Source organism: Ammospiza caudacuta, chromosome 2, assembly GCF_027887145.1.
Source record: "Ammospiza caudacuta isolate bAmmCau1 chromosome 2, bAmmCau1.pri, whole genome shotgun sequence".
NCBI lineage: Eukaryota > Metazoa > Chordata > Aves > Passeriformes > Passerellidae > Ammospiza > Ammospiza caudacuta.
Window position 1 is genome coordinate 80,179,591 of NC_080594.1, and position 27,972 is coordinate 80,207,562.

The following is a 27,972-nucleotide window of genomic DNA, read 5'->3' on the forward strand; positions in this document are numbered from 1 at the left end:
TTGAAAGAGTTTTTATATTTCAGCTATATTGCTTTGCAATATAGGGAGGTGATTGTCCCACTCTGCAGTGGTGCGGCCTCACCTCGAATATTGTGTGCAGTTTTGAGTGCAACAATCTAAGAAACACCTGACGCTGTTAGAGGGTGTCCAAATGAGGGCCATGAGGATGAAGGGCCTGGAGGGGAAGCCATATGAGGAGCAGCTGAGGCCACTTGGTGTTTTCAGCCAGGAGGAGACTGAGGGGAGACCCCATTGCAGTTACAGCTTCCTCATGAGGGGAAGAGAAGGGGCAGACACTGATCTCTTCTCTGTGGTGACCGGTGACAGGACTGAGGGAATGGCCTGGAGCTGTGTCAGGGGAGGTTTGGGTTGGGTATTAGAAAAAGGTTCTGCCCCCAGAGGGTGTTTGGGCACTGGAACAGCTCCCCCGGGCAGTGCTCACAGCACCAGCCTGACAGAGCTCAAGAGGTGTTTGGAAAACTCTCTCAGGCACATGGTGTGATTCCTGGGATGCCCTGTGGAGGGCCAGGAGTTGGACTCAATAACCCTGATGGATCCTAACTAAGGAAATTCCGTGCTTCTGTGATAAGGCAAGGCTGTATTTCCCAATCCGACTTCCAGTCTCTGTAATTCTCTGGGCAAATCGTTAATTACTTTTCACTCAAGGGATGTCAAGACGAGCAGGGCAGGAGAGGGCAAAGAGACAGGAGATGCAGGCGCAGCCAGGCACATGCCCCGTGCGCCTTTCAGCCGGCGGCCGGGGCGGGCCGCCACCATCTCTGCTGAGGGCCCCTGCCGGCCGCGCCGCCATGTTGGGTGAGGCGCCGCGCCCGGGCGGGGCCGACGCGCCGGGGCGGGCGCGCTCGCGCCGCTCCCTCACATCCGACGGCGGGCGCCAGGCAGGGGCGGGCGCGCGCGGCGCGGCCAATCAGCGTCGCCCACGACCCTGCCCGGAGGAGCTGGAGCCGCCGCTCGGTTGGGCCCGGCCCGGAGCCGCCACTGTCGGGACCGGGGGCGGCGACGGAGGAGGAGATGGTGTCCCCCGCTGCCTCTGCCGGGCGCTTGGGCTCCGCGCTGCCCTTCCTGCTCGTGCTCCTCGACCTGCAGTACCAGGGTGAGCCGGGCCGGGGTCCCTGTGGGGCTGCGTTGCGAGGGGGGCTGTGCCGTGGCGAGTCGGGGTCGGGCCCTCGGCCGCGGTGGCGGGGGCTGGTCTCCCTTCCTCCGTCCCTCTTGCCGGGGCTACGCGGTGTCCGCCATGGCGGCGGGGCGCACACCCCACACCCCCCCGCCGGCTCCCCGGGCCCGTGTCGTCTTGAGGGGGGGCATATTTCGGGCAGGGGTGTGAGGAGGGAGGTACGGCGCTGCCAGCTCTTCGCTCGGGGCTGTGCCGAGGGGTGCGGAACGAGGGCACGGCCGCTGCCGTGACCTGCTGGGGTTAGTGGGAGATCTTGGGGGCGGCTCGCTGTGTGTGCGCTGCCCGGCCTGCTCCCGGACGGGCTGGGGCTGCCGCCCGCCACTGCCAGGCCTCGGGTGCCCTGGTGTCCTCGAGTGCAGCTGGGTGACAGCAGTGGCCTTCTGTGCTAGTCGTGAATGTCCCACTCCCGTGTGGATTTCGTGTAGTTCCGAAGTTCAAAGGCTTTTCCAGTTGCCCTTCTCAGCCGCAGCCAGTGTTAGAACCACACTTAGAACTTCGCTGAGGCTTTTGATGGTTGCGTTGAATTGGTTCTGTTTTTGTTTTGTTGTTATGGTTTCTGTTGGTTTTTTGTTGGTTTTGTTTCTTTTTTTTTCACCTCTCACCATTAATATTTAAAGTTCAGCTTATCTGTGCTTTGTGTAGCTTATTTACTTTCATAGTATCCTGCCAGCAACACCTGTGTAGCCAGACTTCTATTCACAGGCTGCTGTTAAGTTTCTAACTGCTGTAGAATGGTGCTTACAGTCAGGGTTTCACCTGAGGGACATTCTTTACCTGCCAGTGGCAGATGGAAGTAGAACTGAAGCTGTCAGTAGTCAGAAAAAGGCTATGGGCTTAAGGAAGATATAGGTTAACATTAATAAAAATTCAGTTGATACACTAAATTAAATAGTTCAGCTGGTCTGGTGGCAACAGGAACATACTGTGGGAAAGACACCCTGCATTAGACCACGCACTGTGGTGTCAAGTTGCCTTTTTTTTTTTAATATGCATTCTAGTGCATTAGAAGACAAATAGTAACTTTTGTCAGAGTATACGGTTTCCCCCCCCCCTTAGAATGTGGTGCTCCTGCTGAGGATTCTTAATTTAGAGCTGCCAACCTATTTCAAGTGTGTGGTTTAATGGCTATTTGGGCTTAGCACATTTCCTGATTTGGGAGACATTGTCTTCAGTTAATAAAGATGTAGAGTACAGTAATAAATTGAGAAATGGTAGTACTGGATCTCAATTACTGAATTCACTAACTTCTTAGTTCAGGAGTTAATTTTTCAGAATGTGTAGAGAATTTTTTGTGGGAGTTATGTTATTTAAGTATCTAGATATTTTTACCCTCGCATATATTACTGGTATTTGAGCTCAAAAGGTGCTCATAGTCACATTTAAATTTGTATCTTGATGTCTTGATAATAGAAGTCTGCCTTTTGTCATCTGATTCATGAATCTGGAAGAGTCATTCTGTATTAATTTTGTATCTCACAGTTGATGGCAAGGAATACTATTTATATCTGGCTGGTAAATACACTTAGTAAAAACGTTTTTGATTCCTCCTCTTCACCTCAATTTGTGATGAGTTTGGCTCAGATCCTCTTTCGGGAAGATTCATTCTTCACTGCTGTTTGTCCACACTAATCACAACAAAAAGAGGTGGCTGAGGAGGAATAAAGGAGTGTTGTTCATTTCCCCCCTCTCCTTCCTAGTAGCAGGAGAAAGGAAATGTAATATGGGGAAGAGTAAATGGGCTCTGAGTATACAGAGCCTAGTTAGTTACTGGCAGACCACAAGCATTAAGTGTTTATTTTTCTCCCCTCACCTTTTTTCCCCCTATGTTTGGGAGCTTTTTTGTGCTTTATTTTCTTGGCCCCAAATACAAAGGCTACTCGAGGGTGGGGCTTTTCTTGTCTGCCGGTCTTTGCTGTGTTTACCAACTTCCTTTGCAAACGGAGGGAGTGAAAACTTGATGGGTGGAAGTTGCGCACATCTCTACTGTATGCTCTGAGGCTCCTTGTAAACCTCAGAAATGTCGCTTCTGAAACTCTTGGTGCTTGTTTGTATCTTACTCAGTTCAGTGTAATTCTTGAAAATCATGTTAGCAAATGCACCTAAAGCAAAAACCAAACTGTTGAAAAACAACAGCGAACTTGAGATTTGGGGTCATTCTGATAACAAAAATGTTGCAAAAGCAGACTCTCCTGACAAGATAAGGCAATCATTAAGTTCCTCTATGGGGAAAAATAAAGGTTTAGATGAATGCAGTTAGGATTAATGACATGAATGCTGCTGCTTTATCATTGAAACAACCACCTTTGGTACACAGCAGGAACTAATTCTGTTTATTTTCATAATCTTGTTACTCAGCTTGGGAACAAGATTTAGGAAAAAGTAGATGGAAATTCTACAGGGGGAATACAGGAATGTGTAGACAAATGCAACATTTTTAAACTGTGCTCAGGTTGCAGGGCTTTCTTGAGTTCTTTGCAGTGTGGATGGGACTGATTATACAGGGATATGATTCAAGTTTGTAGACTTAGGTGCCTACATATTAGCACCAATTACCCTAATAAAACAAAAATCCTGCCAGGAAGTTACAATTTATTTGAAGTGAGTGTATTTAACTGGAAAAACAGGTTAGCTGCACCTGCTTGTCTTCCCTGCACCTTCTGGTTGTTGTTCCTTGAAAATTGTCAGGGCTAGTACCAATTATATGGAAATAGTCTGGGGGTTTGTGTTTGTTTGGTTTCTTTGTGTTGTTTTGGCTTTTTTTTCTTTTTTTTTTTTTTTTTTTTTTTGACTCTTAGACTCTTGCCCCAGACTTGCAAGGACTCCAGGCTCTGAATTTATCCAGAATATTTGACTTGATTTAACAGCTCATGTGCGTGGTTGTTTGAGGCCCAGGGTGAATATTTAACACTTAGGCAGTCTTTAGCAATTATATGCAAATTAAAATACATGGAAGTTTTTAAAAATTTTAAGCTTGCATATCTCTTGGGTAAATTTAGTTTCTTGGTGGAGCATGCAGAGCTTCTTGAACTGGGCCTGTAGTATCCAGCTCACCAGTGTGTATCTGCTGTAAGGAGCTCTGTGGGGTGGGGGTTTGATGTTTTTTTTGCTCCAGCTGAACTTTACTTCTTAGGCTCATTCCCAGAGCAAAGAGTGCATAGGTACCCAAACAGGTTGCAGAGAATTTGAGTCCTTGGACTCCTGTGCTTCTGTTATCAATTTTCAGATGTCTACTGTGGGCTGCTTTATTTAGAGCAATTGTTTGCCTATAGCCAGAAGATGAATAAGCATAGATTTCTGTGAATAAACAGCTCAAGCATTGGGTCAGTGCAGAGTGTTCCTGAGAAGTTACGGTAAATGTCACTTTTCATCGTGGTTAGGCTGATGATGCAGGCTGCTCCTGGAGATTCATGCACCAGTTTAGGATGTTCAGCAGCTTGCAGAGCTGAGGTTTAATGTATAGTTTAATGTATTTTACAGGGAATCTAGAGGACTTCACAATTTGCTTCTTTATTTATCCATGTTGCTCCTGCTTTTGTTACTTGTTTGCTATCAGTGGGCACCTTTCTCATTTGTTTGAGAAATTGTCTTCATTATTTTCAAGGAAAAAGATGGCTCTTCCACCTAAGGTATTATGTAACTGTAAAACTGTACTGTACACAACATGTTTGGAAGACACTAAATTGTGTAGGTACATCTTAATGTGGCAAAATGTGTTCTTGGAGCTATCCTGATGTGACTGAATGTAAAACAAGGATGCTTGAGACTGTGGGAATTGAATGCCATATTTGGGTAGATGGAAAGTTCATCAAAGAGCAATTTATAGCCCAATTCTAGGCTACCACTCCCAGCTGACAAGTTTTGAAAGATTTCAGGTATTTGTGTGTGGGGAAACAAGAGGGACGAAACTTAAGAGTTTTTAGTTGGTATTAGGTCATGTTAAATACTTCAGTCTGTTTATAGTTTTATACCTGCTTTACTGCTAGCATACTTCCAAAGCCAGGGGATTTTTTGGTGAGGCTTTTTTTCAGTTCTTAGTTTTTTTATTGTTTCATGTACTTGCTTTGTCATTTTAAAGGACACTGGACTACTTGATGATTGGAGCTTTAAACTAGTGAAGGGAAATGGTCAAGCAAGAATGTCCTTTTTTGCTGCAAATTTGACACACAAAATGAGAATACATTTTTATATGCCTAGGATTGAGGTTAAAATGAATCATTTAGTAAGATCCTCAAATAATCATTACTGATCATGTAGGCAGTTTTAACTCCATCTACTTAAACAAAAAGTATTCACTGGAAATTTGGGACTTCATGAAGTAATTTCCATTAATTAAAAAAAAATTTGCTTTCTGTCATTGTTCTAAAACAAATAATTGAGTTGAGCCCTTGAATCCAGCGTGCTGACTTATTGTCAGTCTTTTAGCAGATAGAACTTTCTCTAGCGGATGTAGAGGGGATTTTGTTCATTTTAGTAGAGACAGCTCAAGGATTTTCTTGTAATGTGGAATTAAAAGAATTATGAGCTGTATCATGGTGTAGAAAGGAAAAAATAAATTAAGGTCCCAGGTGTTGAGAGCTCCTACATCTAAAGTCGTGATGATTTGGTGGTAAGAAATTGCTGTTTGTTCATTACAAATACATTGTGGTTTAACCACCTTTCATTGTGAGAAGTTTGAATATACTTTCCTTCAATCAGTTGTACTGTAACATTTTTATTTGGATTCTAAAAAACAACTCTGGAATGCTGCTGCATTTTTATATTTAAAGTGCCTATCTGAATCAGCTTAGTGCAAAACCTGAGTGAAATAAGTTATAATCATTGGGTTTTAATATAATGTGCTTATCCAGGATTTCAATATGTTGCCTTGCTTAAATCTAGGCATAGGGTATCCTCTTAATAAATGAATTTTTTTTCTAGTGTGACAGTTTTTTAATAGTCATAAGCTGGTGGGTAATTTGTAGTGGAATTCTGCCCTGATCTGAAGACTGCAGGAAGCAGGACAAAGGGAAAAGCTGTTGCTGAGTTGATGTACGTACAGCATGTACCTGCACTTGGCTGCTCATTTCTTCTCAATAGCCTTTCCCTGTTGGCTGAGCAGCAGCAATTTATTAGCTTTAAACTCAAACTGGCACTTCAAAGACTTACCACTTTACTATGGTTTTCATGCTACTGGTTAAAGGAAAAAGGATTGAGAATTTTAATTGTTTGTCTAAACTTGCAGTCCTGGAGAAGTTTGCCCTGGAAATTATAAAGATGAGACAAGTGTAGTAGATGAGAAGCCAATCTCTAATAGCCAAACAGTTCTCAGTTAAGTATGAAGTTACCATCGGGGTCATGAATTTTAACTTAGAGCCTGTGTGTGTTTGCTGCATGTGTGTTACGAGTCCTTTCCAGATCCTTCTGAAATTGACAATCAGAGTATGTTACTGAATGTGTGGGTGTGTATTTGGTGCCTTGTCACAGTGGGGTGCAAAGCAATGTCTTTTGTGCTTTGACACATCCTAATTGGGACATGCTGTGAGGTTATTAGACTGCAGGGTGCTTTACAGAATCTCAGAATCCCTTAGGTTGGAAAAGACCTCTGAGATTACCTGAAGTGCAGGAGCATGTGACTTCTGCCTCTGTCAATAATGGTTTGTTCCATGTATTGTATTATCACTGTATGTGTTTGCTGTAATCAAAAACTTTTCATTCAGAACCTTCATCTTTTTGTTTTTCTTTAAGGAGCTGAGTGTGGAATAAATGCAGAAGTAGAAAAACAACTTGAAATGGGGAAGAAGTTATTGGCTGCTGGGCAGCTGGCAGATGCTTTGTCTCACTTTCATGCGGCTATAGGTATGTATCTCAGGGAGGTGACTCTTGTACTGAAGTACCTTTGGGTGGCTTCTTCCCACTGTTTGCTTCATGAAATATCCTGCTTTCTTGCAAATTGCATTCCATGAATCACAGAATTGGGGATATCTTTATACAGCAGTTTGGACAGAAGCCAGCGGAGATGCAGTAGAATATTTATGCTTTGGTTTTGATAAAAGAAAACTGTTAAATTAACTACACGATACATAAACACTTCAGTCACTGTTGTTCTAGAAGCTAGCTGCATGAAAGGAATTATAATTGACTCTGATATTATTTGATGAGGTATTCCCTGTCTGTCTAATCCCATCAAGATCAGGTTTCATCTTTATGATGTTTTTCAAAGTATGAGTATGTCTTTGAAAGGCTGACTTTATCCATGCTTTCTCCTATCCAGTGCTGTAAAAAATTCAGTGTTTAAAATAGTCTCTCTCTCTTCTTATTTTTTCTTAATTAAATCTTAAAGTAGGTGGTATCTCAGTGAAACTGATGCTGCAAGTTTGAGATACTGAGTTGGCTGTGGAGAGCAAAATTGTCCCTCTTTTGTAGTCAGATAGTCAGTTTGTTCTTGTTTGGTATTCTGCATTTTCAGCAAACTGAGAAGTTAAATGTTTGCTTTTAAGAATTTTAAAGCAACTTAGCTGATTAAAATCCTTTAATTGAAGCATAGAGACAGCACCAGTAAAAAGCAGTGTCCATTAACACTACAGTTTCTTAATTGCATGGTACTGTTTTAAGTTGTTGGACTTTGTTATAACGTGTACAAGTGCATTTTTTTTCTCCGTGAAAAGAATATTGCTAAGATGTTATACATTGATGAGTTGTACTGTTGATACTTTTTAATTTATGCCTTGGTTTAATAGTGAGATGTAAAGGAAACATGGGTTTCTTCTGAGTTATTAATATTTTCTTTGCATTCTCCAAGATCAACTTCCCTTATATAGAGAGAATGGAGGAGGCAACTTCCTTTTTTTTCTGTTATGGAAGTTTCTTGTTCCACCTAGATGCAGTCTGTTACTCCTTGGGTTTGTATGTCACTGCCAAAGCGTTTCTGTGGGGTCAGTGCACAGTTAGTGCTACAGCCTGATTTTTTCCTTTATAACTGGTTGGCAAACTTGGACTTGGATTGATGAGGAGACCAGTTCAGTGTGTGGCTGTGCAGGTCCTGGTGGTGTTGTAGAGGCAGCAGTGCTGTGAGGTGCCTGCATGGGTGAAACCCACTGCTTTGCCAGTTGTGCCAGAGCAGCTTGTAGAAATATGGCATGACCACCTCATTTGTGACCTTTATGGGATTCTTATTTGGATGCTGGTTTTAGCCTGATTGCCTCATTTTTATCAGCCTTCTTTGGATTTTGCCTTTTTGAAAAGATTTTAAGCATGGTTTGCCAACTGTGCTTGTGAGGAGGTAAGAATTCTTTCCTGGCTGTACTGCGTCATTGTAGACTGTGAGGTAAATAGATTTTTCTGTCTTGCCTCAGCCAGTCTATTTTTGGTTTTTTTTGCAAACATCTGAAATAGATGAGAACTGCTGTCCATATTGCCTCTCCTCAGTTAAATTTTCAACTCTTTCTTCCATCCCAGCTTATGCCTTCTGTCTGGGTGTCAATTGCTGGTCATTACTGTTGCTGGAGTGCTGAGGCAAAACTATGTGTCAGAAAATCATCTGGTGCTGGAATGTGCTTTCTATGTTAGCTTTTTCCTACCTTTCATCCTTTGTGTATTAATCAAGTTCCTTAATTTCAGGTGTCAATTTGTACCTAGCCTTCACCTTTAGGACTCAGTGCTGCCTTTTTTTAAGTATTAACAGTTTAATTATTAGGTATTAACAGTTTAATTTATTTGATGTTTAATGCTGACATACAAAGAGGCATACAGCATGGCAGTGCCTATTAAATTTCAGCTCTGGAGATTAGCATCTTCACAACCAAGGTACTGTAGAGGAAGAGTGCAGATAGCTTCTTCTTGGTAATGGAGGTGGCCAGCTATGAAACTTTGTTGATGATCATAAGATTTTTGGTGGTGCTATTTCTTCCATTTATTTTGAAGTTCAACCTCAAATGATATGAGGAGGAAAAATACTACTTCTGTTCCTCAGATATGGATGTTCTTGTCTGCAAATTCTGGATTGATTATTATGTTTTTAATAGTATAGTAAAAGGTTTTCTGTATTCAACATTGGGTTACTTTTCCTTGAGAGCCCACAGTACCTGTCACCTGTTTCTGTGAAATAGTGCATACAGAAGAATAATAAGAATACTATTTTTGTTTTCAGAGACTGTTAGCCTCTTGTACAGGAGTATGTGCTAGCTTGGAGAGTGTTCGAATTGCTGGATCTTGGAATTTTGACCAGGAGACAGCATGGAATGTGTGGGCCCTGAAGTTAGCCTTCATGTTGATAGTGTGTGTTTGCTGGTGAGAGGGAGTGTTGGTACCCACTTTATTACTAAGGAAAGAAGTTGCTGATATTTCAATGAATGATATAAGGAGTTAGTGTCTGTGTTGACATTGCACTAACATATTAGTAATTTTGGGAGTATTTGCATGTATCCAATATGGTGATCAGCACCTGGGCTGGAAAATGATACATTAATGTGCTTTCAAATGTAGGCCTGCAGCTGGAGGTAAAGCATTAGTACCTAGAGGCTGTTCTCCCATATAAAGCTGAAGAACACATGCATATTTGACCCTCACTCTCAATGATTTGGCATTTACAGTATTTGTGTAATCTTTATTGTTAAATAATTAAACTGCATAGAAAATACTTCTTGCATAATGTTGCAAATTTTATGTCTTATTAATGTATACCATTGTTTCCAGGGGCTTAAAAGTCAGGTGATTTATTTTTAGTCATTACAGTTCCATTGTACCAGAAATTTCAGTAGCTTTGAGATAGTATTCTGATTACTGTTTGTTCATTTGCAGAGGGAGACTCTGAGAACTACATTGCTTATTACAGAAGAGCCACAGTGTACTTAGCCATGGGCAAATCTAAAGCAGCAATTCGTGATTTAAGTAAAGTAGTTGAATTAAAGCAGGACTTCACATCAGTAAGTATTACTGGAACTGAAGATTGTTCAAGTGTAAAAAAAAACTGCTTCAAAGAAGGTTTAGATTTTTTTTCAGACTTTACTCAACAGGAATAGAGAATACATTATCCTCAGAGGGCTTTAAAGTGGGTCAAATAATAGCAATGGTCTATGTGCCTTAATTTGCAACAATGTTGAGTACAGTCTAGACAGTTATTTGAACAACTACTAGTTTAACTAAGTTCATGGATTTATATTAAACATTTCTCTCACTTGTGGTCATTCTGTTCACCAAGGCTTTGCCATTTGGGACAAGAAAGCACACAGGTGCCTCTGGGGTTTTTTTGTCTTTATCTGTGTTAGATTTGAGGTGTCTGTTCTCCACAGTAACTGTTCTAATCTTATTGCATTCCTGTGTGACTATTGCAAGCTTAGATCTGCTTACCCCTTTCTCCATTCTATGTACTATATGTGAAGACTGCCTTGCTGGTTGGAAACTGATGCTGAAGTCCTCTCCAACTGATTCTCTTGCCTCTTTTTTGTGGGCAGTGGTATGTCCTGTATAGTTGACAACAAATGAGCAAATGTTAAAGTCACTGTTGTATGAAAATATTCATATTAGAAATCAAAATCTTCTAAATCACTGACTTTTTTTTTTACATAGCTTCTATTATTCTGAGAGTTTAATTAAATAATTAAATGTGTGAATTGTTTATTATTTGTGCTATTTAATATGTAAGCAGTTATAATCAGGAAAGTGGTGTAAAGTCCCATTCACTTTGATTTGTGAAACTTCTTACATGAGTTCTTTTCATAAAAATTGTCTGCTTTTTGTCCCTCAGTTCTGGTGCGGAGCAGTCCTTTGCCATTGAAGAGGCCTTATAAGAACATTATTAAATCAAAAAGACAAAGAATGGGTGTCTTGATCCCTGTTTCAGCTTGTTAGCTATACTAAAATGAAACTTGTGTTCATACTTTGCTCAATTCCCATTTGTAAATAAAAAGTTATGTTTCCTTTCAGGCAAGATTACAAAGAGGACACTTATTACTTAAGCAAGGAAAATTTGATGAAGCAGAGGATGACTTTAAAAATGTGGTAAGTTGGAGACCAGTGTGGAGCTACATCACTGCTTTTTAAGACTGACTTCTGAGCCAAGGTCACATCTGAACTCTGATGCTCTATAGAGTATGTGCTATTTAGGCCTGAGTTTGTCTTTCTGTACTTCGCAGGCATAGTAGCTAAGCAACCTTTGTATGAATAAATGACCAGTGAAGTTGCAGTATAGTGATGCAGATGAAATGGAGTGTTGTCTGAAACAAAGGAGCACTTTGGAAAGTCTTTCTTGTGTGTGCCTGATAGTTCATGATCTCTGCTTACTGGTAGCTGAAGGGAGCAGCTTACATTCAGAAAATAGTGATGTAGTTGAACTCTGGTTTACAGCACCGTATTGAGGTCTCCTGGGGAAGTCACTAGGGGCATCATGGATCAACCTTTGCAGGTTCCTGTCTCTTGTTACCTGTTGCAAAAGAATTGTTGACTGTTAGTTTAGCCACTGAGCAGTTAAATCAGTACATTTCAGTGGCATCCCTCTGTCTCCTAATCTGCAGAGTTCTCCATGTTTGTGCATATCTGACAGTACTTTCTCTTCATGATCAGGAATTGTGCAGCTGCCAGCTACAAGTAGTTGGATATTACCCACCTAAAACTCACTTGGGCTGTTTTTAGTTTTGATGGGTATTTTGTGTATTTCAGCCCTATACTGCAAAGCTAAACTGATCTAACCCCAGAAAAAAAAGCTCTCAATGAATGTGAATCTAGATTTCCTCTCTATTGCACAAAATTCAGGTAAATATGAGTATACATAAGATACATTCTTCATTCTTGCTTGCTCTTCAAGAGTTGCTAGTTTGAACAGCTGGTGTGTCCCTTTAGCGAAAATAAGAAGAATTTGCAAAGTAACAGATGCTGTCTTGTTGGCTGTCTCTGAAGAGACTGATGAAAAAAGAAGTTGTGTGGTCCAGATTGCAGCTGTTTAATGGAAATCTTACTAGGAAGTGTGGATGACAAAACTGGAGTGGTTGTTCTGTATGTTCTGCAGGACAGCTATGAGGAGCGGCTCTTGCAGGTAGAAATGCACCAGGCAGTTCTTGTGTCTGTAGCAGAGCTCCAGCAGCTCTGCTTATTCTCACGTTCATGTAGCAATGGCACCTCTGGCTGCTTCTTCCTCAGTGAGTTCCTTAGTGTGTGGTCTGAGAGCAGTGTAGCCCTGCTGTCTGCAAAGGTGGGCGAGAGTCGTTCAGCTCGGATTAACTGAGGACACAGCTGCTGCAGTAACAGTTATGCAGTGGCAGGATTGATTGGGAGTCTCTGTGTGCGTCTCTTGGCAGTTACTGTTTCTTGAAGTATTCCTTAATGCTGCATATGGAATTGTTTCTCCAGTCAACGGTAAAATTTCTTTTCCTATTGCCAAACCTGCTGCAAAAATTTTATTTGCTGCTTTTGGCCAGTCAAATAGTTACAATACTCAATCAGGCTTTAAGTCTGAAGTAGAACAGAGTTTCTTCCCAGAAGCTAATTTAGGAAACGAGCATATTAGTTCTTAATCTGACTTCTATTTTCCTTTGTTCTATGAACAACATTGTCTATATACTTAGAGTGGTCTGTTTTGAAGAGCGTAATTTTCAATATACAAAAGTTAAGTACAATATATTCAAGCAAAATGAGTAAATACTAAAGTAGTAATTTGCAATAGGTTAAATTGTTCGTGTGTGGAGTGGGCTAAATTGTGCTACATACCTTGAAATCTTTAAGTAAAATACCTATTTCTTTGAGGGGTTTTCCTTGTTTTCTAAATCTTGCAGATTTCTCATTCCTTCTCTTGTAGTCATGTTCCTTGAAAAAAGGTTTCAATAATTTAGGAGATGCAGTCATTTTTGAGGGAGAGAAGGCAAGAAAAATTCAGCCCATCTAAATGGAGGGAAGGATGACAGGTAAACTTTCGCAGCTTGTCAGACCAGTGGCTTTGTGTAGAACTTACAAAAACGTTATAACTATTCATATAAAACAATAAACCTGTCCTTTAATGTGGAAAGAAAATTCATATATTCAAATTATTTCTATATAGTTTCATAGTATCAGGAGAAGGTTTCATGGTGAGCACCCTAAATATCTTTAAGTGATTGATTGTTGAGCAGTTTGTCTGTATATTCCTGCCCTCTCTGGCATATTGGCACTGACTGCCTTGTGAGGCAGTGCTAGTGTGAGAGCAGGCAGTGGAAATGCCTAGCTGCAAAGGATACAGTATTCCTTTTTGGGAGCTGAGCCTCTTGAGATTCAGCCTTCATGTGTTATTTTTAGCTATCTTTTTTTTTTTGTGCTCTGTACTTTCCTGTTGGCTGAAATTAATCACGAGGTTTGGCTAGAGGGTGTGATTCAGACCTATGCCTTCATATTAAGCAATACTACATTTCTAGAAACCTCTCCTTTTGACCTACAGATGAATCAAGCTGATTAAATGTTTTACATGGGTCAGGTTTTCCACATGAAACAAGGAGTAAGCAGAATTCCTGTGGTGATTTTACAAAGTTGTTGCTCATGCTGTATGAATAGTAATTATTTCTCTGCTACAACTTTGGTTTAGTGTTCATATGCTTTAATATCAAGTTCTTTCTGTTTCGGCTAGTGGTTTCTGATTAACAGAAGCCAGCAGGACAGATCTGAGGGTGCATCAACATTCATGTCCAGGGCCTCGAGCCATGAAAGCCCTGGAATGTTTATTTTACCTGAAAGCATGTGATTTTGACTGAAAACAAAAGGGATATTGGCATGCTTTCACTGATGGAAGGCCTTCTGGAAAAGTGACAAAAGCAATGCAAATCCTGGCAGCCCTGTGTATGTGCCTTTCAGTGTTGTCAGTGACTCTGCTTATGTTCCAGAGGAAATGCTCATAAAAGCATTTGAGTTGGTGAATTCTACAGAAGGTACAGAATTAGAGCACTTTCCTCCTTGTCTATTGGAAAGTGAGGAAAGGATGAAATTGGTATATTTCTTTCAAATTGTAGTCTCTTTTAAGACCAGCTGTAACACAGTGCAATTTATTGCAATAAATCCTGTAAATGGAGGTGTCCTAAATAGACAGTTCAGTCTGCCTTGGAAGAGCAAACACTTCAAGGCTCGACACTGAAGGCACCGCTTCTATTTCCACTAGGTGTCAGCCAAGACTAAGAGACTGAGCTGTGTACATCTGCAAATTGCTTTCTCATCTAAACCCTTGCTTATTGCAAAGTACATTGGGCAACAGCTTTCCATGGTTAGTTGGTATGTGTAATGGTGCTGTTTTGGATGTAGCGGGGAGAGGCCATCTTATGGCACTGTAAGTTAATCAAATTGGGTTAAGTTGCTAGGCAGTCTAGTTGGCTGTTTGAGGCTCTCTTAACCCCATCTGAGATATTAAATATAACATTAGATATTTCTAAATACATTCCTCTATGCTACAGTGATCATCTGTAGCTTCCGAGCTAAAGAATAAAAGGTATTTAAATATTTCCTTGGTTTTTTTTTTCATCTGTCTGACATTTTAGCTGTGTTACCTGATATGTTACCAGTGCAGGGCTTTCATCTGTGCCCTGTCCTTGAGTGCATGGATGTCTTGCTCTTAGATACCACAAACCATGGAGGTTCCCTCAGTTCCCTTCAGTATGTTTTTCACAAAGGAATGAGCTGGCTTCTTTTTGCTTTAGTTAATGTTACTGATTTAAACATCACAGTGTTACTTATTTTGGAGCTTATGAGTGTGTATTTTCATCGTACTGTAGCACACACTCAATGACTTTTGTTTGAATGATACCTTGAGAAATTTCCCTGTCTTTAACTGGACGTGTTGTGCTACCTAAAATTACCTAGGATGATTGACTAAATGGTCTTGGTTACTGTTGGACTCGTCTCCATGATTGTAACATTGCTTTTCATATTGCACTGACATTTTCTCCAAATACATTACAAGGAACATGCCGTGAGTCTAAGGAGTGTGGTGTTGGAGGTTTTTATGGAAGTGTAAGGCTTATCCATACCAAAGGCTCTTCATTTTTAAGGAGGAAATGCTGAGAAATTAAGGAAGAAATCAAACAAGTCTGCTGGAACTAAGGAGTTCAGAACTTCAGAGAGTTTTGTAGACTTGGTATTTTTTGAAATTACAGGAGTAGAAATTTGCCTCTGCTACAGGCTCCAGATTTTAGGGAGAGAGTGGATGCACAGCATCAAGGACTTGTCGGCAGAGTTCTAACGAGAAGAAAAGCTTTGTGAGGCTTACATTGGGAATCTTACAAAGAAAGAAAAATCTTTGATCACATTCCTCTCCTCTTGCTGAAGGACAACATAGGGAATAAAGGAGAATTTTCAGGTCTAGGTACAACTTGACTTTTGCCAGGTGAAGTAAAAAATTGCATAGGGCTCAAGATTTTTAAAGAGGAATTGAAGACAAAGTGTGGGACTTGTGCATGATTTTGGTGTAGCATTTAGGCTCTTTCCTTTCATATACTCTAGTGGTAGAAGCAGGGGAAATTCTGGTCAAGGACATCTGAGGGCTGAAGTTGAATTATGTTAGAGACATAAGAACAAAATACATGTCTTTCAAGATCTTACTGGTGAGAAAAAGAGAAGTGGGCACTTCAAGATAAATGAGGAAAGAAAAAAGTACTGGATGTCTTTGAGTGACTTCAGCTCACATTCTATGTATAGAATGCAAGATAATACAAGTTTTTACTTAAAAGCAAACAAAAAAAAAGTCATGCTGATTTGTCCCTTTTAAATTTTGAAAGTCATTCTGATCAGCAGCAAGTGTGAAGTCAGTGCTTCTTTCAAGCTACAGTAATGCTACAAATTCCCTGGCTTTGCAAAGGAATGGCTGAGATTGTCTCTGGCCACGTGTATCTTCCTGGGTGATAGTAAAGTTGCCTGAAAGATATTTTTAAACTTTTTCTTTGAAAGGATAAACCTGCCTAAATGAAAGAGGCAAGTACAATGTAATGATTTCCACTTGCTCAGAGAGAGGGGTTAAGAGAAATGAGAGTCCTTGTAAACAAAATGTTAGACTTGTTTAAAACTACGTAAGAAACAGAATGCATGACTGCCCAGCTGAGTCTTTTCCCTGGTTGTAGCCTCTTAACTTTCTGCTGCAGCCACTTATTGTGAGGAAAATGTAAGAAAGAAACACAACTTCACAGTAACAACTGTCTGGAACATGTTTCATTTTTTTCTGCTATGAAGTAATAAATATGTATAGTGCTTAAAGGGAGAGATGCAATTAGGCCACGTGATTACACTGTCTGTTGCTGCTGAGGAGTGCAGCATTTAACAGCTGATAGCAAAAGTGAATTAATTAGGTTACAAAGAGGTCCACAACGTCCAGCAGGTGATGGGGGACAGTGACTGTTGTGTTTGATGTGTCCAGTGATGATTGATCAGGCATGAAGAACTGGATTTCTCTGACTTCTGACATCTTGCATTGAATCTCAAAATGTTTCTTTCTTCTGAAGTTCAGAGGTAGAAATGCTTCCTGTGGAGTTTGGGAACTCACTTTATTCTCAGATTTAGGCAGTTCTCCATGATATGATTATTTATGGAACTGAAAGAGATCCTTGAATAAGCATTTGAGTCTCTCTCCTTGTTCATGTTTGCAGCTCAAATCCAATCCTAGCAATAATGAGGAAAAAGAAGCCCAGATGCAGCTGACAAAATCTGATGAGCTGCAGCGCCTACATTCACAGGCATTATCTGCCTACAAGCAAGAGGATTATGGAGCTGCTATTTCTCTTCTTGATGAAATCTTGGCAGTAAGTGTTAAGTCAAATGGTACTGTGAAAGTAAGAGCTTCTGACATCTTTGTTTCTGTTTAATAGTTTCTTTACTGATGTGAAAATAACTTTGGTGTAACCAGTTTAGTTTTGCTGAGCACTATGGGTCTGTAATAGTGTTGGAGAGAGGAGAGGGCTGAGCACTAGCTGCAGAAGAAGTCATAGTCTATCTTATAGGTACTTCAGTTAAACTTCAATTACAGATAACTTTATTGATAATACTTTCCTGTTTTTCTACAATTTGTTATTCTTGGGGAAGCTGGGAAGAAGTTTTTCTGAAATCAATGAAGTTTTGCCAAGTATAGAAGTTACAGGGTTTTTTTAATCTGGATTTTTCGTTGTATATATGCAGATAGTTTTAGTCTTGAGAAAATGAAGTAAAAAAGATTAAAAAGAAACCCACAAAGTTAAAAATGTAGATAGCTAGCTGAATTTTCATCTTGTTCCTTAGGTAGCTGTATTAGTTGAATCTTAATTGGTGTAAATAGCCTAATAGTACAAGTGTAAAGAACTTAATCATGTGGGCATTTTGTGTGTCATATAGAAATGTACTAAAAGACAGTTAACTGCTATGACTCTGCACATACAAATTAGTGCTGTCGACTTGGAGTTTACAGCCTTGGAGCTTTTGGTGATGAAACTGCAACAGTGCAGGAATTGGTTTATGGGGAGGTAGCGTGGAAAAGCAGGAAAGCCTCCTCTAAGAAGATCATTTCCAACAACTTGTAAGACTTAGACAGATTTAATTCCCTAAGTCAAATTTTGATAGGCAGTTCCTCATGAGTAATTAGTTTTGCCTTACTGTGACAATTTTACCTCTCTTTATTCTTAAAATCCAGATATTAAGGTCAAACTTGGTGGAGCTGCATCTTACCCACAGGCTTCTTCCTGGAGAACAACCGACAGCTTGGTCCTTGCTGTTCATTACCTCTATTCTTTTGGGAAGATACAATAATTTATGATTCTGATATCCTTTCCTGGAGGCTCAACAGACTGTCCTAGTTTAAGCAATGCCAGTAGATTTAATTCGTCTCTCTGCATGAGTTCATTGCATCATTTACAAAATTTTCAGGCCTTTGTTTTTCTATTTGGGCAGGTGCATCACAGCATCCACCAGGAAGCAGAGATGCTAATTTCATGAGCTCTGCATGCAGCTTGAACCTTATGCTGTTGCAGTTGGCAAAGTGAAATTAAATGGGAGTTTTCTTTTGGGGAGCAAAAGAAGTGTTATGGACCAAAACCAAGCTTTAATTTTGATTTCTCAAGGTTTGTGTTTGGGATGCAGAGCTACGGGAACTTCGAGCAGAGTGTTACATAAAGGAAGGGGAACCAAGCAAAGCCATTAGTGACTTGAAAGCTGCTGCCAAATTAAAGAATGATAATACTGAAGCCTTCTATAAAATCAGCAAAATATATTATCAGCTGGGGGACCATGAATTATCTCTCAGGTAATTTTACTATTTGCTCTAATCATTATAATTGAGACAGAAAATATAATTATATAGGTAATGATGAATCACAAAGTATCTCTTTTGTGAGGTTTGGATGGAGAATCAGCTGTGGTCTAGATCTGATAAAGGGAGTTCCATTCTAGAAACTAAGGATTGGCAGTGAAGAAACCCATGTTTGTTCTTGGCAAGACCAGCCATCAATGGTTCCAGGAACCTTGTTTCCTTAAACAGAAGCCAGAGTCCCTCTCCATCAGAGTTGCTTACAAGTGCTGTTTTCATTGTTTTTCTCCTAGAAGGAAATGCTTTTCTAAATTTCCTGTAGTGGAATTTTTCTTTTAACCTTTAACCTCTGTTAAATTTAAGGTGCAAACAGAAGATGTCTATGTTATGTTACAAGCTTAAGAATAAATAAAAAGTACAGGAGCATCCAAGTATGAAGAGCTTGGGGTGCAGAGCTGTTTGCCTCTCATTCCTGCAGACAGTCCTGGATGACTTTTTGATAATGCCCTGTCCTTTTATTCATACTGAGTCAAATTTGAGGTCTTATTCCCATATGTCCCTTGTCAATCTGGCAGATAACTGCCCTTGCCCAGTCTGGACTGTTCAGTTTGTGCTCTGTGCCTAGCTGCACAAATGATGGAATTCTTCCTATTGCACAGAAGTGGTTTCTGTGCCAATCATAGTTTCTCATGTGCTGCCTTCATCTCCAGAATCCTTCCAATATTATTTCTGCCACAGAGTCACTTCAATAAGGTGAAGAGAACGGAAAAAGCCTGTGTTTCTTTCCTGGCAGATGGAAACTGCATGTGATTATACTTGCAAAAGTTTGTTTTATAGCTGGCCAAAAGTAAACATGAAATTAAATGATTTGCATTAGGCATTCCCTTTCCAGAGACTACTTAATCTTGTGAGCTCATAGGTCATTTCTGTGATGACTTTTGGGAGGTGGCTGTCACTTTGCACAGTGATTTCATGGGTAGGTGGTATTTAAAAGCACAATCGAGGGCACTGTTGAAGAGCAGAATGGAATCAGAAAGAAAGGGATAAGCCTCTTTCCTTTATTCTTATCTGATACCAGTAATTTTTGCATCATGAGATATGCTGAGAAAGAGTTCTGTGGCTCTTGAACTTGCAGGGTGCTATCTGTTGTCCTTCCCTTAGTTTCTTTCTCTTAAAGGCCTAATTATATTCAAATTGTAAGATATTTTTGTCTGTGCTTAGGAACAAAATAGGATTTTGTAATCTCTTCCTGAAATTGACAGCACACATAGTGGTTGTGCTGTGATGACTCTGTGGGATCCGTAACATTTATTCCTTCGTATGACTGCATTCTGGAGGCTTTTTGGGGTTTTTTTTTAGACTTTGGTTTATTTTGACACACATTTTCACTAATCAGAGTCTGATTAAACATTCTTCACGGTGAAACATCAGCCTCAGGCTTGGCTGAGATTCCATCAAGGAGGGTTGTGCCTTAGTTGAGCTTTCTATTTCAAGTGACACAAAATACACTTGAATGTAGGAATTTTGTAATGTATCTGAGTTACAATTGATGGTAATTTTCCTATCTATTCATCTGATAACTGCTGAATATAATTGCTTTCACAGAGTGCCTTTTTCTTCAAAGGTACTCTTCAGCTCTTTAGTCAGTTGTTTATGTAGCATTTAATCTTTTGTGTGTTTGACAATACAAAAGAATTAAAATCAAATCCAGATAAGTATCCCTGTATGTTTTGGAAGACTCTTTTTGGTCTTACTTTATATTAATATTTGAGTGAAGGGAGAGATCTGTGGAAGAACTCAAGTGGTATTCTGAACAGTTTATAAATGCTGCATTATGTCTCCTGGTAAAATTTTATAGTATGTGGTGACCTAGGTGTGTTGTTTTGTTTTGTTTTTTTTTTTTTCCACTTCTCCTTACCTCCCTGTGAAAAGTGAGGTCCGGGAGTGTCTGAAACTGGACCAAGACCACAAGCAATGCTTCTCTCTCTATAAGCAAGTAAAGAAACTCAATAAGCAGATTGAGTCAGCAGAGGAATTCATCAGAGAAGGCAGGTAAGTATTCACTGCTATATAAAGGAAAAAAAAATTGAAAAAACCCACAATTGAGGCACCAACTTACTGATTGAGGAGCTGATTAAAGTGATGCTTTTTGCATGTGTCAGTTGAAGTGGGTACTGAGCAGAGCTCTCAAATTACAATTAAAATAAATATTGACTTGCATAGCAACTATTCTATTCTGATTCCTTCTGATGCCACTGTGTCCCTTTTGCATACTTAACTTCTTTCTGCAGCAGGTAGTAAGACAAACATAGGGATGGGAGTTTTCAGCTCTCATATATTATTACTCAGCACTGATGGGAACCCCACCTGAGCACTGGGCTCCCCAGTGCAGGAGAGATGAAACTACTGATCAAGTCCAGTGAAGTTCCACTAAGATTGGAGGCGAGGAGCATCTCTCTTCTGCAGGGCAAGGCTGGGGAGGCTGAGAGTGTTTGCCCTGAGACTTCTCTGCTGCAGGGTGATTTCATCAATGTACCTGAAGGGAGGGTGCAAAGAGGGCAGAGCCAGGCTCTGCTCGGTGGTGTTCTGTGATGGGATCAGGCCTGTGGGTGCAAACTGAAACATGAAATTCCCTTGAAAGAATAAGATATGCTTTTTACACTGCCTCATTTCCACTGGTGCAGGTTGTCCAGGGGGGTTATGGAGTCTCCCCACTTGAGAGTTATACAAAAGCATTTTGGACACAGTTGTAGGCAGATTTCTGGAGGTGGCCCTGTGTGGGCAGTGGGGTTAGATGAGAAGATTTCTAAGAGTTCCTTCCAACTTCAGCTATTCTCTGATGGAAGGACCATATCTTAAGACTAAAACCACTTAGTAACTCTGCAGTGCCTTGATGGCAGAAGTGGTTCTGACTGATAAGCTTTTTTTCTTTCATGCACCCTGTTCAATGATAGGTAGTGCCTCCATATTCTTGTAGTTCTTGCTTTACTTCAATTTTGTGTTCCCAAGCACATGACGTCCAGCTGTAAGGACCCTGAACAAATCATTAGATATTGTCAAGGTGGCTTTTTTAAATGAAGCACATCAGGAGTGTGAATAAGCAGAACTGATGCCAGTTTTATTAAGCCAGAATTTGGACTCTTTTCGCTTTTTTAATACAGCATCAGCGAAGTTTTGGGGAGTCTGAGAGCTTGCATTTCTCTAACTTGTAGCAACCTGTGAATTCAGTCTCACTCTTGTATTTTTAGGCAGATGTTCTAATCTGTTTCTCACTCAAGTCATGTAACTTTAGCATTTTGAGGCCTTCACAGCAAAATAACACTTGACTGTGTGACTTGTGAAAAGAAAAGGAGAAAACATCTGCCTGATTAAAACTGGCATAAGGAGCTTTTTTGTACCTCTGTGAATAGGTACCTTTTGTAGTGTGCAGATAGTGTGGACTCTTACTGTGAGCACAGAACTGAGTCCATCTCAGGTATCAGTGGGGGAGGTGCTTATTTTGAAGTGTAGTGTCATGTTGGACAGGAGGCAAGTCTGGAGACCCTTGGCTGTGCATTGTGAAGGATTGCTGTTGTTACCTTGTGCATAAGCCTGAGCAGGCCTAGTGCCTGCTCTTCTGTCTCTCAGCACAGAGAAGGGAATGGGAATGTAATTCTTGAAGTGCCTGCAAGTTTTCTTTGCACTGTTGTTTCACACCTCAACTTTAAGGCTATTGAATGGAAGGTCCTTTGGTAGAAGGATGGGAGAATCTGTGGATTTTAAGAATTTTTAAATAAAACACAACACCCTGAGATAGTGATTACATTTCATGATATTACGTTTTATGGTTTAAACAGGTATGAAGATGCTATCAGTAAATATGAGTCTGTAATGAAAACTGAACCAGAAGTCCCAGTTTATTCTACTCGTGCCAAAGAAAGGATCTGTCACTGCTTATCAAAGGTAATTCTGCTTATCTCCCTCTAAATGTCTTCAAGACAAACATGAAGCAAAACTTCCACAACTACATGAGTTTGGTTTTACTTTTGTCTTTCTAGAATCAGCAGGCTACAGAAGCCATCAAACTTTGTTCAGAAGTTCTGCAGCTGGAGCCGACCAATGTGAATGCCCTGAAAGACAGAGCAGAAGCTTATTTGCTAGAAGACATGTATGAAGAAGGTACACTTTTATGCCATTGGCACATGCTTAATGTATATGTTTAAAATGTAGTCAGCGTTTCAAAGGCTTTTTTCTAACATGCACTTTGATTCTACACCATGTTATCCTTAATTAGACCTGGTAGTTGCAGATTTACAAAACTACTTGGTGGTAATTTTGCCTTGATTAGTGTAAGTGGAATGTACTTGTTTTATCTACAGCAGAGTTGTCTTTACAACAGTGGACTGTGTTCAGGATGTTTTATGAGACTGTGCAGATTACTCAACTCAGAGACATTTTCTATAATCAGCAATGTCAGAGAATTGCATTTAGGTAAAAGGTAATTAGAGTTAGGGTAATGTAAATCCATTTTAGGAGCTCCATTTTCATGTCTTGAGATGGCAGCATGAAATAATACTGTTCTCTTCCCTAGCATGTGCTGAGGGCAGAGGAAGGTAACAGCCATTGCTTCTCCTTCCATGGATCTCTGTAGTCTTGCTCAGAGAGTAAATTGATTCTATTCCCGAGGCTGCATTTTCCATATGGAGTTTCTGTACAATGCATCCTCTTACATGGAGTGATAGAAATGACCTCTAAGATTATCAAGTCCAGCCATTAACCCAGCGCTGCCAAGTGCACCACTAAACCATGGTGTCTCCAAGTGCCATATCTTCATCACTTTTCAATACTTCCAGGGAGTGTGACTCAAACTGTAGCGTTTGGGAAGAAAGAAAAGTTTTTAACACGGTTCTGCACAAATGCAGCCAGCCAGCCTGGTCTTGTGCCTCCCTGTTACAGGATATAAGGAAACAGAGCACATACCTGGGGTCTGGGAGAGCATATTTCCTGTGCTGGTGCATGCTGGGCTTGGCCTAGCCTGGTTCCAAGTGAAGAACCATGCTGGAGCAGAACTGTGCTTCTCCAGATTGTGTAACATCTCCTGTGCCTTCCCCCTGCCCTTGACAGCAGCGAGGTGGATGTAGTTATACTCTGCCTTCCAGCAGAGCCTCCATCAACAGCATTGCAGCCCATTACTGTTCATCTGCCTGGAGGTGTCTTCATTTATCTTTTGATGGCTGGTTTCTCTTTGCCATAGAGAACACCAGAGCAATTAAAATTGTACTCTCATATTTAAAGGGGCAAAATGATTCTCATTCTTCCCTCAAAAATATTTTCAAGCTGGAGGCACCTATTTTCCTGTTAAAGGTAGGAAATTTCAAAGTGCTTGTAATTCAGAACTTTGAAGGTGATTATTGTTAAGTGTTCAAGATGCAGTTCACTTTGTATAGCTGTGTTCATGAGATGGTTTTAATTACTTCATAATCACACGGGATCCAGGGCTTGTCTACGGAGACAGATGTTTAATGACTCCATTTCTGGCATACCTCGTAAGTACAGGAGTCTTATCTATCTAGAGCACAAGTTTTGTCAAAAAAGGAAAAAACCTGCCTTGCTGTTTCAAAATTGGTCAAAACATACTAATTTTTGTGTTTTCTTTTTTTCCCCTCCCTACTCTACTACTGTAGAGGCTTCAGTAAGAGCATAAAGTGGTTTTGTTATTTCTGTAACAGTCTTGGTATGGATGTAGGTTGTCAGCAGTTACTCATATTTGATGGGAAATTGGCCATCAATCCACATACAGAATTAATCTGTCACCGTTTGAAAAACTCAGGCAAGATACCAAAGCCAGCAAAGTTGTTTAGAGATACAATATCATTACCTTTTGAGAGATCATGAAGATTCTTGTATTGAAATAATGAGAGTTAGATTTGACTGAAGTATTTAAACTGAAAGTGACATTGGGAAATAGTTGTTCCTTTTGTGTCATGGAGCAGGATGAAAGGAAGTTTCCTGAAATAGCAGGCCAGTAAGAAGCAGCAGTGTCTCTTCTGTTTGCTTGTGAGGTACTACTGCTTTTAGAAATAGTGACTCAAAAGAATTGATTAAATATCTCATTTGACATACCAGGAATTAGTAATAAGTCTCCTGGCTTTATAGCAAACTTCTTGTGGTCATGAAGTTGCCATCCTTTTCCACCTGCTTCCAACTTTCACCCCTCAGATGGAGACAGCAATTAGCTCTCTGGAAGAGGAAAATCCCTACACTGAAGTATACCATCAAAATTAAAGAGGGAAAGGCCGACGTGTACTTGCAGAATGTGCTGGATGCATTCCCTCTGCAGTGTGCAGCACTGAAACACCTTCCCCTGTGCTTAATGCTTGCAGTCCTTAAATAAGGGAGTTGATTAAGAAAAAAAGAAGAGGAATCTAATACTGTCATGGCAGGTAGTTGACCCCTGAGCAGGTTTCCCACCATGGTGATGTGGTCCTCAGTGAGGCTGAGCAATCTAAGCTGCATTTGGCAGGATGTTCTCCTAGCCCCTCCTAGTATTACCTGAAGCAGATGAAGTTCAGTGGGGTTTAACATTATTGGTGTAATAAAGCAGCATTATGAAATCTCTGCATTTTCACTGCTTTTATTAGTTTTGATAGCATATATTCAGCACAGATATTAGTGCACACTCCTGTTTTTTTTTTTTAATGACTGGACAAATTATTAAAAATGCAAGTAGAAACCAGAATGCTTTAAGCAGCAAAGACAATGTCCTATGATGTGAAAATAAATAGAAATTTCGTTTGATTTGTAGTAGCCTAGGAAATTGTTTGGGCTCTGGCAATACTTTTTGGAGGGTTTTTTTTTTCAGTAACTGAAACTAGATTGCAGTGGTATCAGATGTCTGGGTAATACAAATTCATTAGCACTTCCTGCTGTCTTGCTCAGAAACAGTGAAAAACAAATGTAACACCTGCTGAGAAATAGCATCTGCTTGGAAATAACCTGATGCAAGTACTTTGTCTAACTTGAGAAACTTAAGAGACTTGGATCTGCGAATGAGAGCTTGAGGATTATTGCAACAGTGAAAGAAGAGCAGTCTTATTAAAGACTTCAACTTGCTTCCCTTGATAAATTTTGAAATTAAAGAATATATCTACTTGGTGTCTTAAGAACTTGCAATAATACTAGAATTTACTTAAAGAAGTGTAGACCTCAAATTTCTTAAAAATTGTCGTCTCTTCCCTTCGTTCCTGAGAAATGAAACTCTTGAAATAAAAGTGAGAGCATGCCTTTGGGAAAAAACCTCTAAAATATAACTTTGCATATTATGCATGCAGAGGTGTAAAAAGCCAATATTTGCCTTTTGCTAACAATATGAACTTACTGGTAGTCTGAAATCTGTCTTTATAGTCACTAAAGAGGAAGAGACTTTCTATTGTGTTGATTGAGTGCAGACTGGGGGAGAAGAATGAGTATTCATTTAAGGACTCTGGTTAATTCATCCTTCAGTTGAACAACAATGTGGGACTAATGTGCAGTGAGCTTTTCAAGTACTAATTGCTGAATCTTTCTTCTTGGTTTCTGTGTCTTCATCCCAGTCCAGGATATGCATTATGTTCATCCTTGTGGCTGTAGTAATGTCCAGAGAATGTTGTGACCTACATTGGTACCCTCCCTTCATTTCCCACAAGTGTGATGAACCTAAAGAAAGAAAATTACCTAATTCGTTTGTGAAAGTGAATTTCCTCTATTACATTATTTTCTAATTTAAGAAAAAGTCCCAAAACATGTAATGTTGAAACTAAAGTTTTGCTGTTTCTGTATGGTAATGACATAGCTTCAGTTTTTTTGAGTGGCTGAATTCTTTAACTGGAAGTTTGTAGAGTAGTGAAACCTTTTTTCATTGACTTTTTTTATAAAAGCTATTAAAGACTATGAGACTGCTCAAGCCAATAGTGAAAATGACCAACAGATTCGGGAAGGGCTGGAACGTGCCCAGAGAATGCTGAAGCAATCACAGAAGAGGGATTATTATAAAATCCTGGGAGTAAAAAGGTGAGATACTAATTCCAGAGATGATGTCAAAGGTGGTTATTTAAACCAGTACTTCTAGGGCTGATCACTTGAATTTGTTCTGCTGAGTGTTAATTTTTGTTCTGTATCTTGCTATCTTCACTCTTCGGCCGAACTAATTTTTAATCTTCAGCTTGTAAAGTGGCATTTGTTTACAATTACTTTAGAAAGAATGGAAAAACAGCAAGAAGAGAGGAAATAAATTCTTTGGGAAGAAATTCTTAGTATAGATGACCCTGAGTCATATGGATGAGTTGGGGAAGAAATGAAGACTGGCAACAATTACTAAAAGTAACAAAAATTGTGGTAGATAGTGTGATAGATTTGGAAGGACTGACTGAACAACTTCCCTTGCTAATGAGGAGCAAGCAAAGTTCTGAACTAGTATTGGTCGTCCTTCTGATTGGGAGCTAATTTGATCTGCTTTTTATCATTCATCTGATGGCAAATTCCTCAGACTGAGAACTATATTCTGCAGTTGCTGGCAGTAGCATCTTTCCAAGAGAAGTATATGGGTGGTGAAGGAGAGAGTGAGGAATCTTTGCTTAAGGTTGCAGCTTGATTCCTTTGTTTTGTGTAAAGAGTCCTCAATGCCACTTGCAGAAGGTTAACAGCACCTCATAACATTCCTGATGGCCTTAATTGGTGTCTCAGTGTTTATTTTAAACTTCATTAGTGTGGCATTTGGGCAGTCAGAAAATGAAGTTATCTGTAATTTTATCCATCTAGAAATGCTCGAAAGCAAGAAATCATAAAAGCTTACAGAAAGCTGGCATCCCAGTGGCACCCTGATAACTTCCAGAGTGAGGAAGAAAAAAAGAAAGCAGAGAAGAAATTCATCGATATCGCAGCTGCTAAAGAAGTCCTCACTGACCCAGGTAATGATGCAGTGGCTTCTTATTTTAGTTACTTGTTTTACATCAAGGTCTAAATAAACGTGTAGGTCATAACAAGCAATTCAGCTTCTCTTTTTCCCTTCCTGCCCTTACCCATCTTGAGAAAGCAGTACACTAATACTTGTATCCAGTCTGTTGTGGGAAGTCAGATGTAATCTGTACTTATTGTGATTCAGTGACTTTTGTTAAAAGTCAGAAATTATATTTTGAAGGCGTCTTCTAGGGATAACGTCTTATAGAGATTTCTAGGATTGACCAACTCTGGATATACTTATGTCAAGGATGTGTGTGTCTCCTTCTGCTTTGAGTGCTATTGCAAACTGCATTTAGATTATAACAGCAGCTGAAGTACTCTGGGGAAGCTCTGTTATTACTGTGCCATGATTCCACCTGTGTTTTGTTTCCTCCAGAAATGAGGCGGAAGTTTGATGCGGGAGAGGACCCATTGGATGCGGAGAGTCAGCAGGGCGGCAACAACCCGTTCCACCGGAGCTGGAACACGTGGCAAGGATTCAACCCCTTTGGTTCTGGAGGAGGACCATTTACATTCAAATTTCACTTCAGTTAGAGCCAAGACTGTTTCTGGGTGGCTGCTGCTGTTTTTTACTTAATTCATTAAAAAATAAAAAGTCTCTCAGTTCAAGACCCAAAAT

The 27,972-nt window shown here is 40.1% G+C and overlaps 1 protein-coding gene across 1 annotated transcript; it reads left to right on the top strand.

Annotated features, from left to right (window-relative positions):
* Window positions 1–894: 894 nt before the first annotated feature.
* Window positions 895–27,971, top strand: DNAJC3 (DnaJ heat shock protein family (Hsp40) member C3). The gene is made up of 12 exons (XM_058822137.1): window positions 895–1,114; window positions 6,920–7,030; window positions 9,971–10,095; window positions 11,096–11,170; window positions 16,753–16,905; window positions 18,193–18,374; window positions 20,310–20,429; window positions 22,214–22,319; window positions 22,415–22,535; window positions 26,273–26,405; window positions 27,153–27,301; window positions 27,730–27,971. The coding sequence occupies exons 1-12, from the start codon at window positions 1,033–1,035 to the stop codon at window positions 27,885–27,887; spliced, it is 1,515 nt and encodes a 504-aa protein (XP_058678120.1). The 5' UTR covers window positions 895–1,032; the 3' UTR covers window positions 27,888–27,971.
* The last annotated feature ends 1 nt before the right edge of the window (window position 27,972 follows it).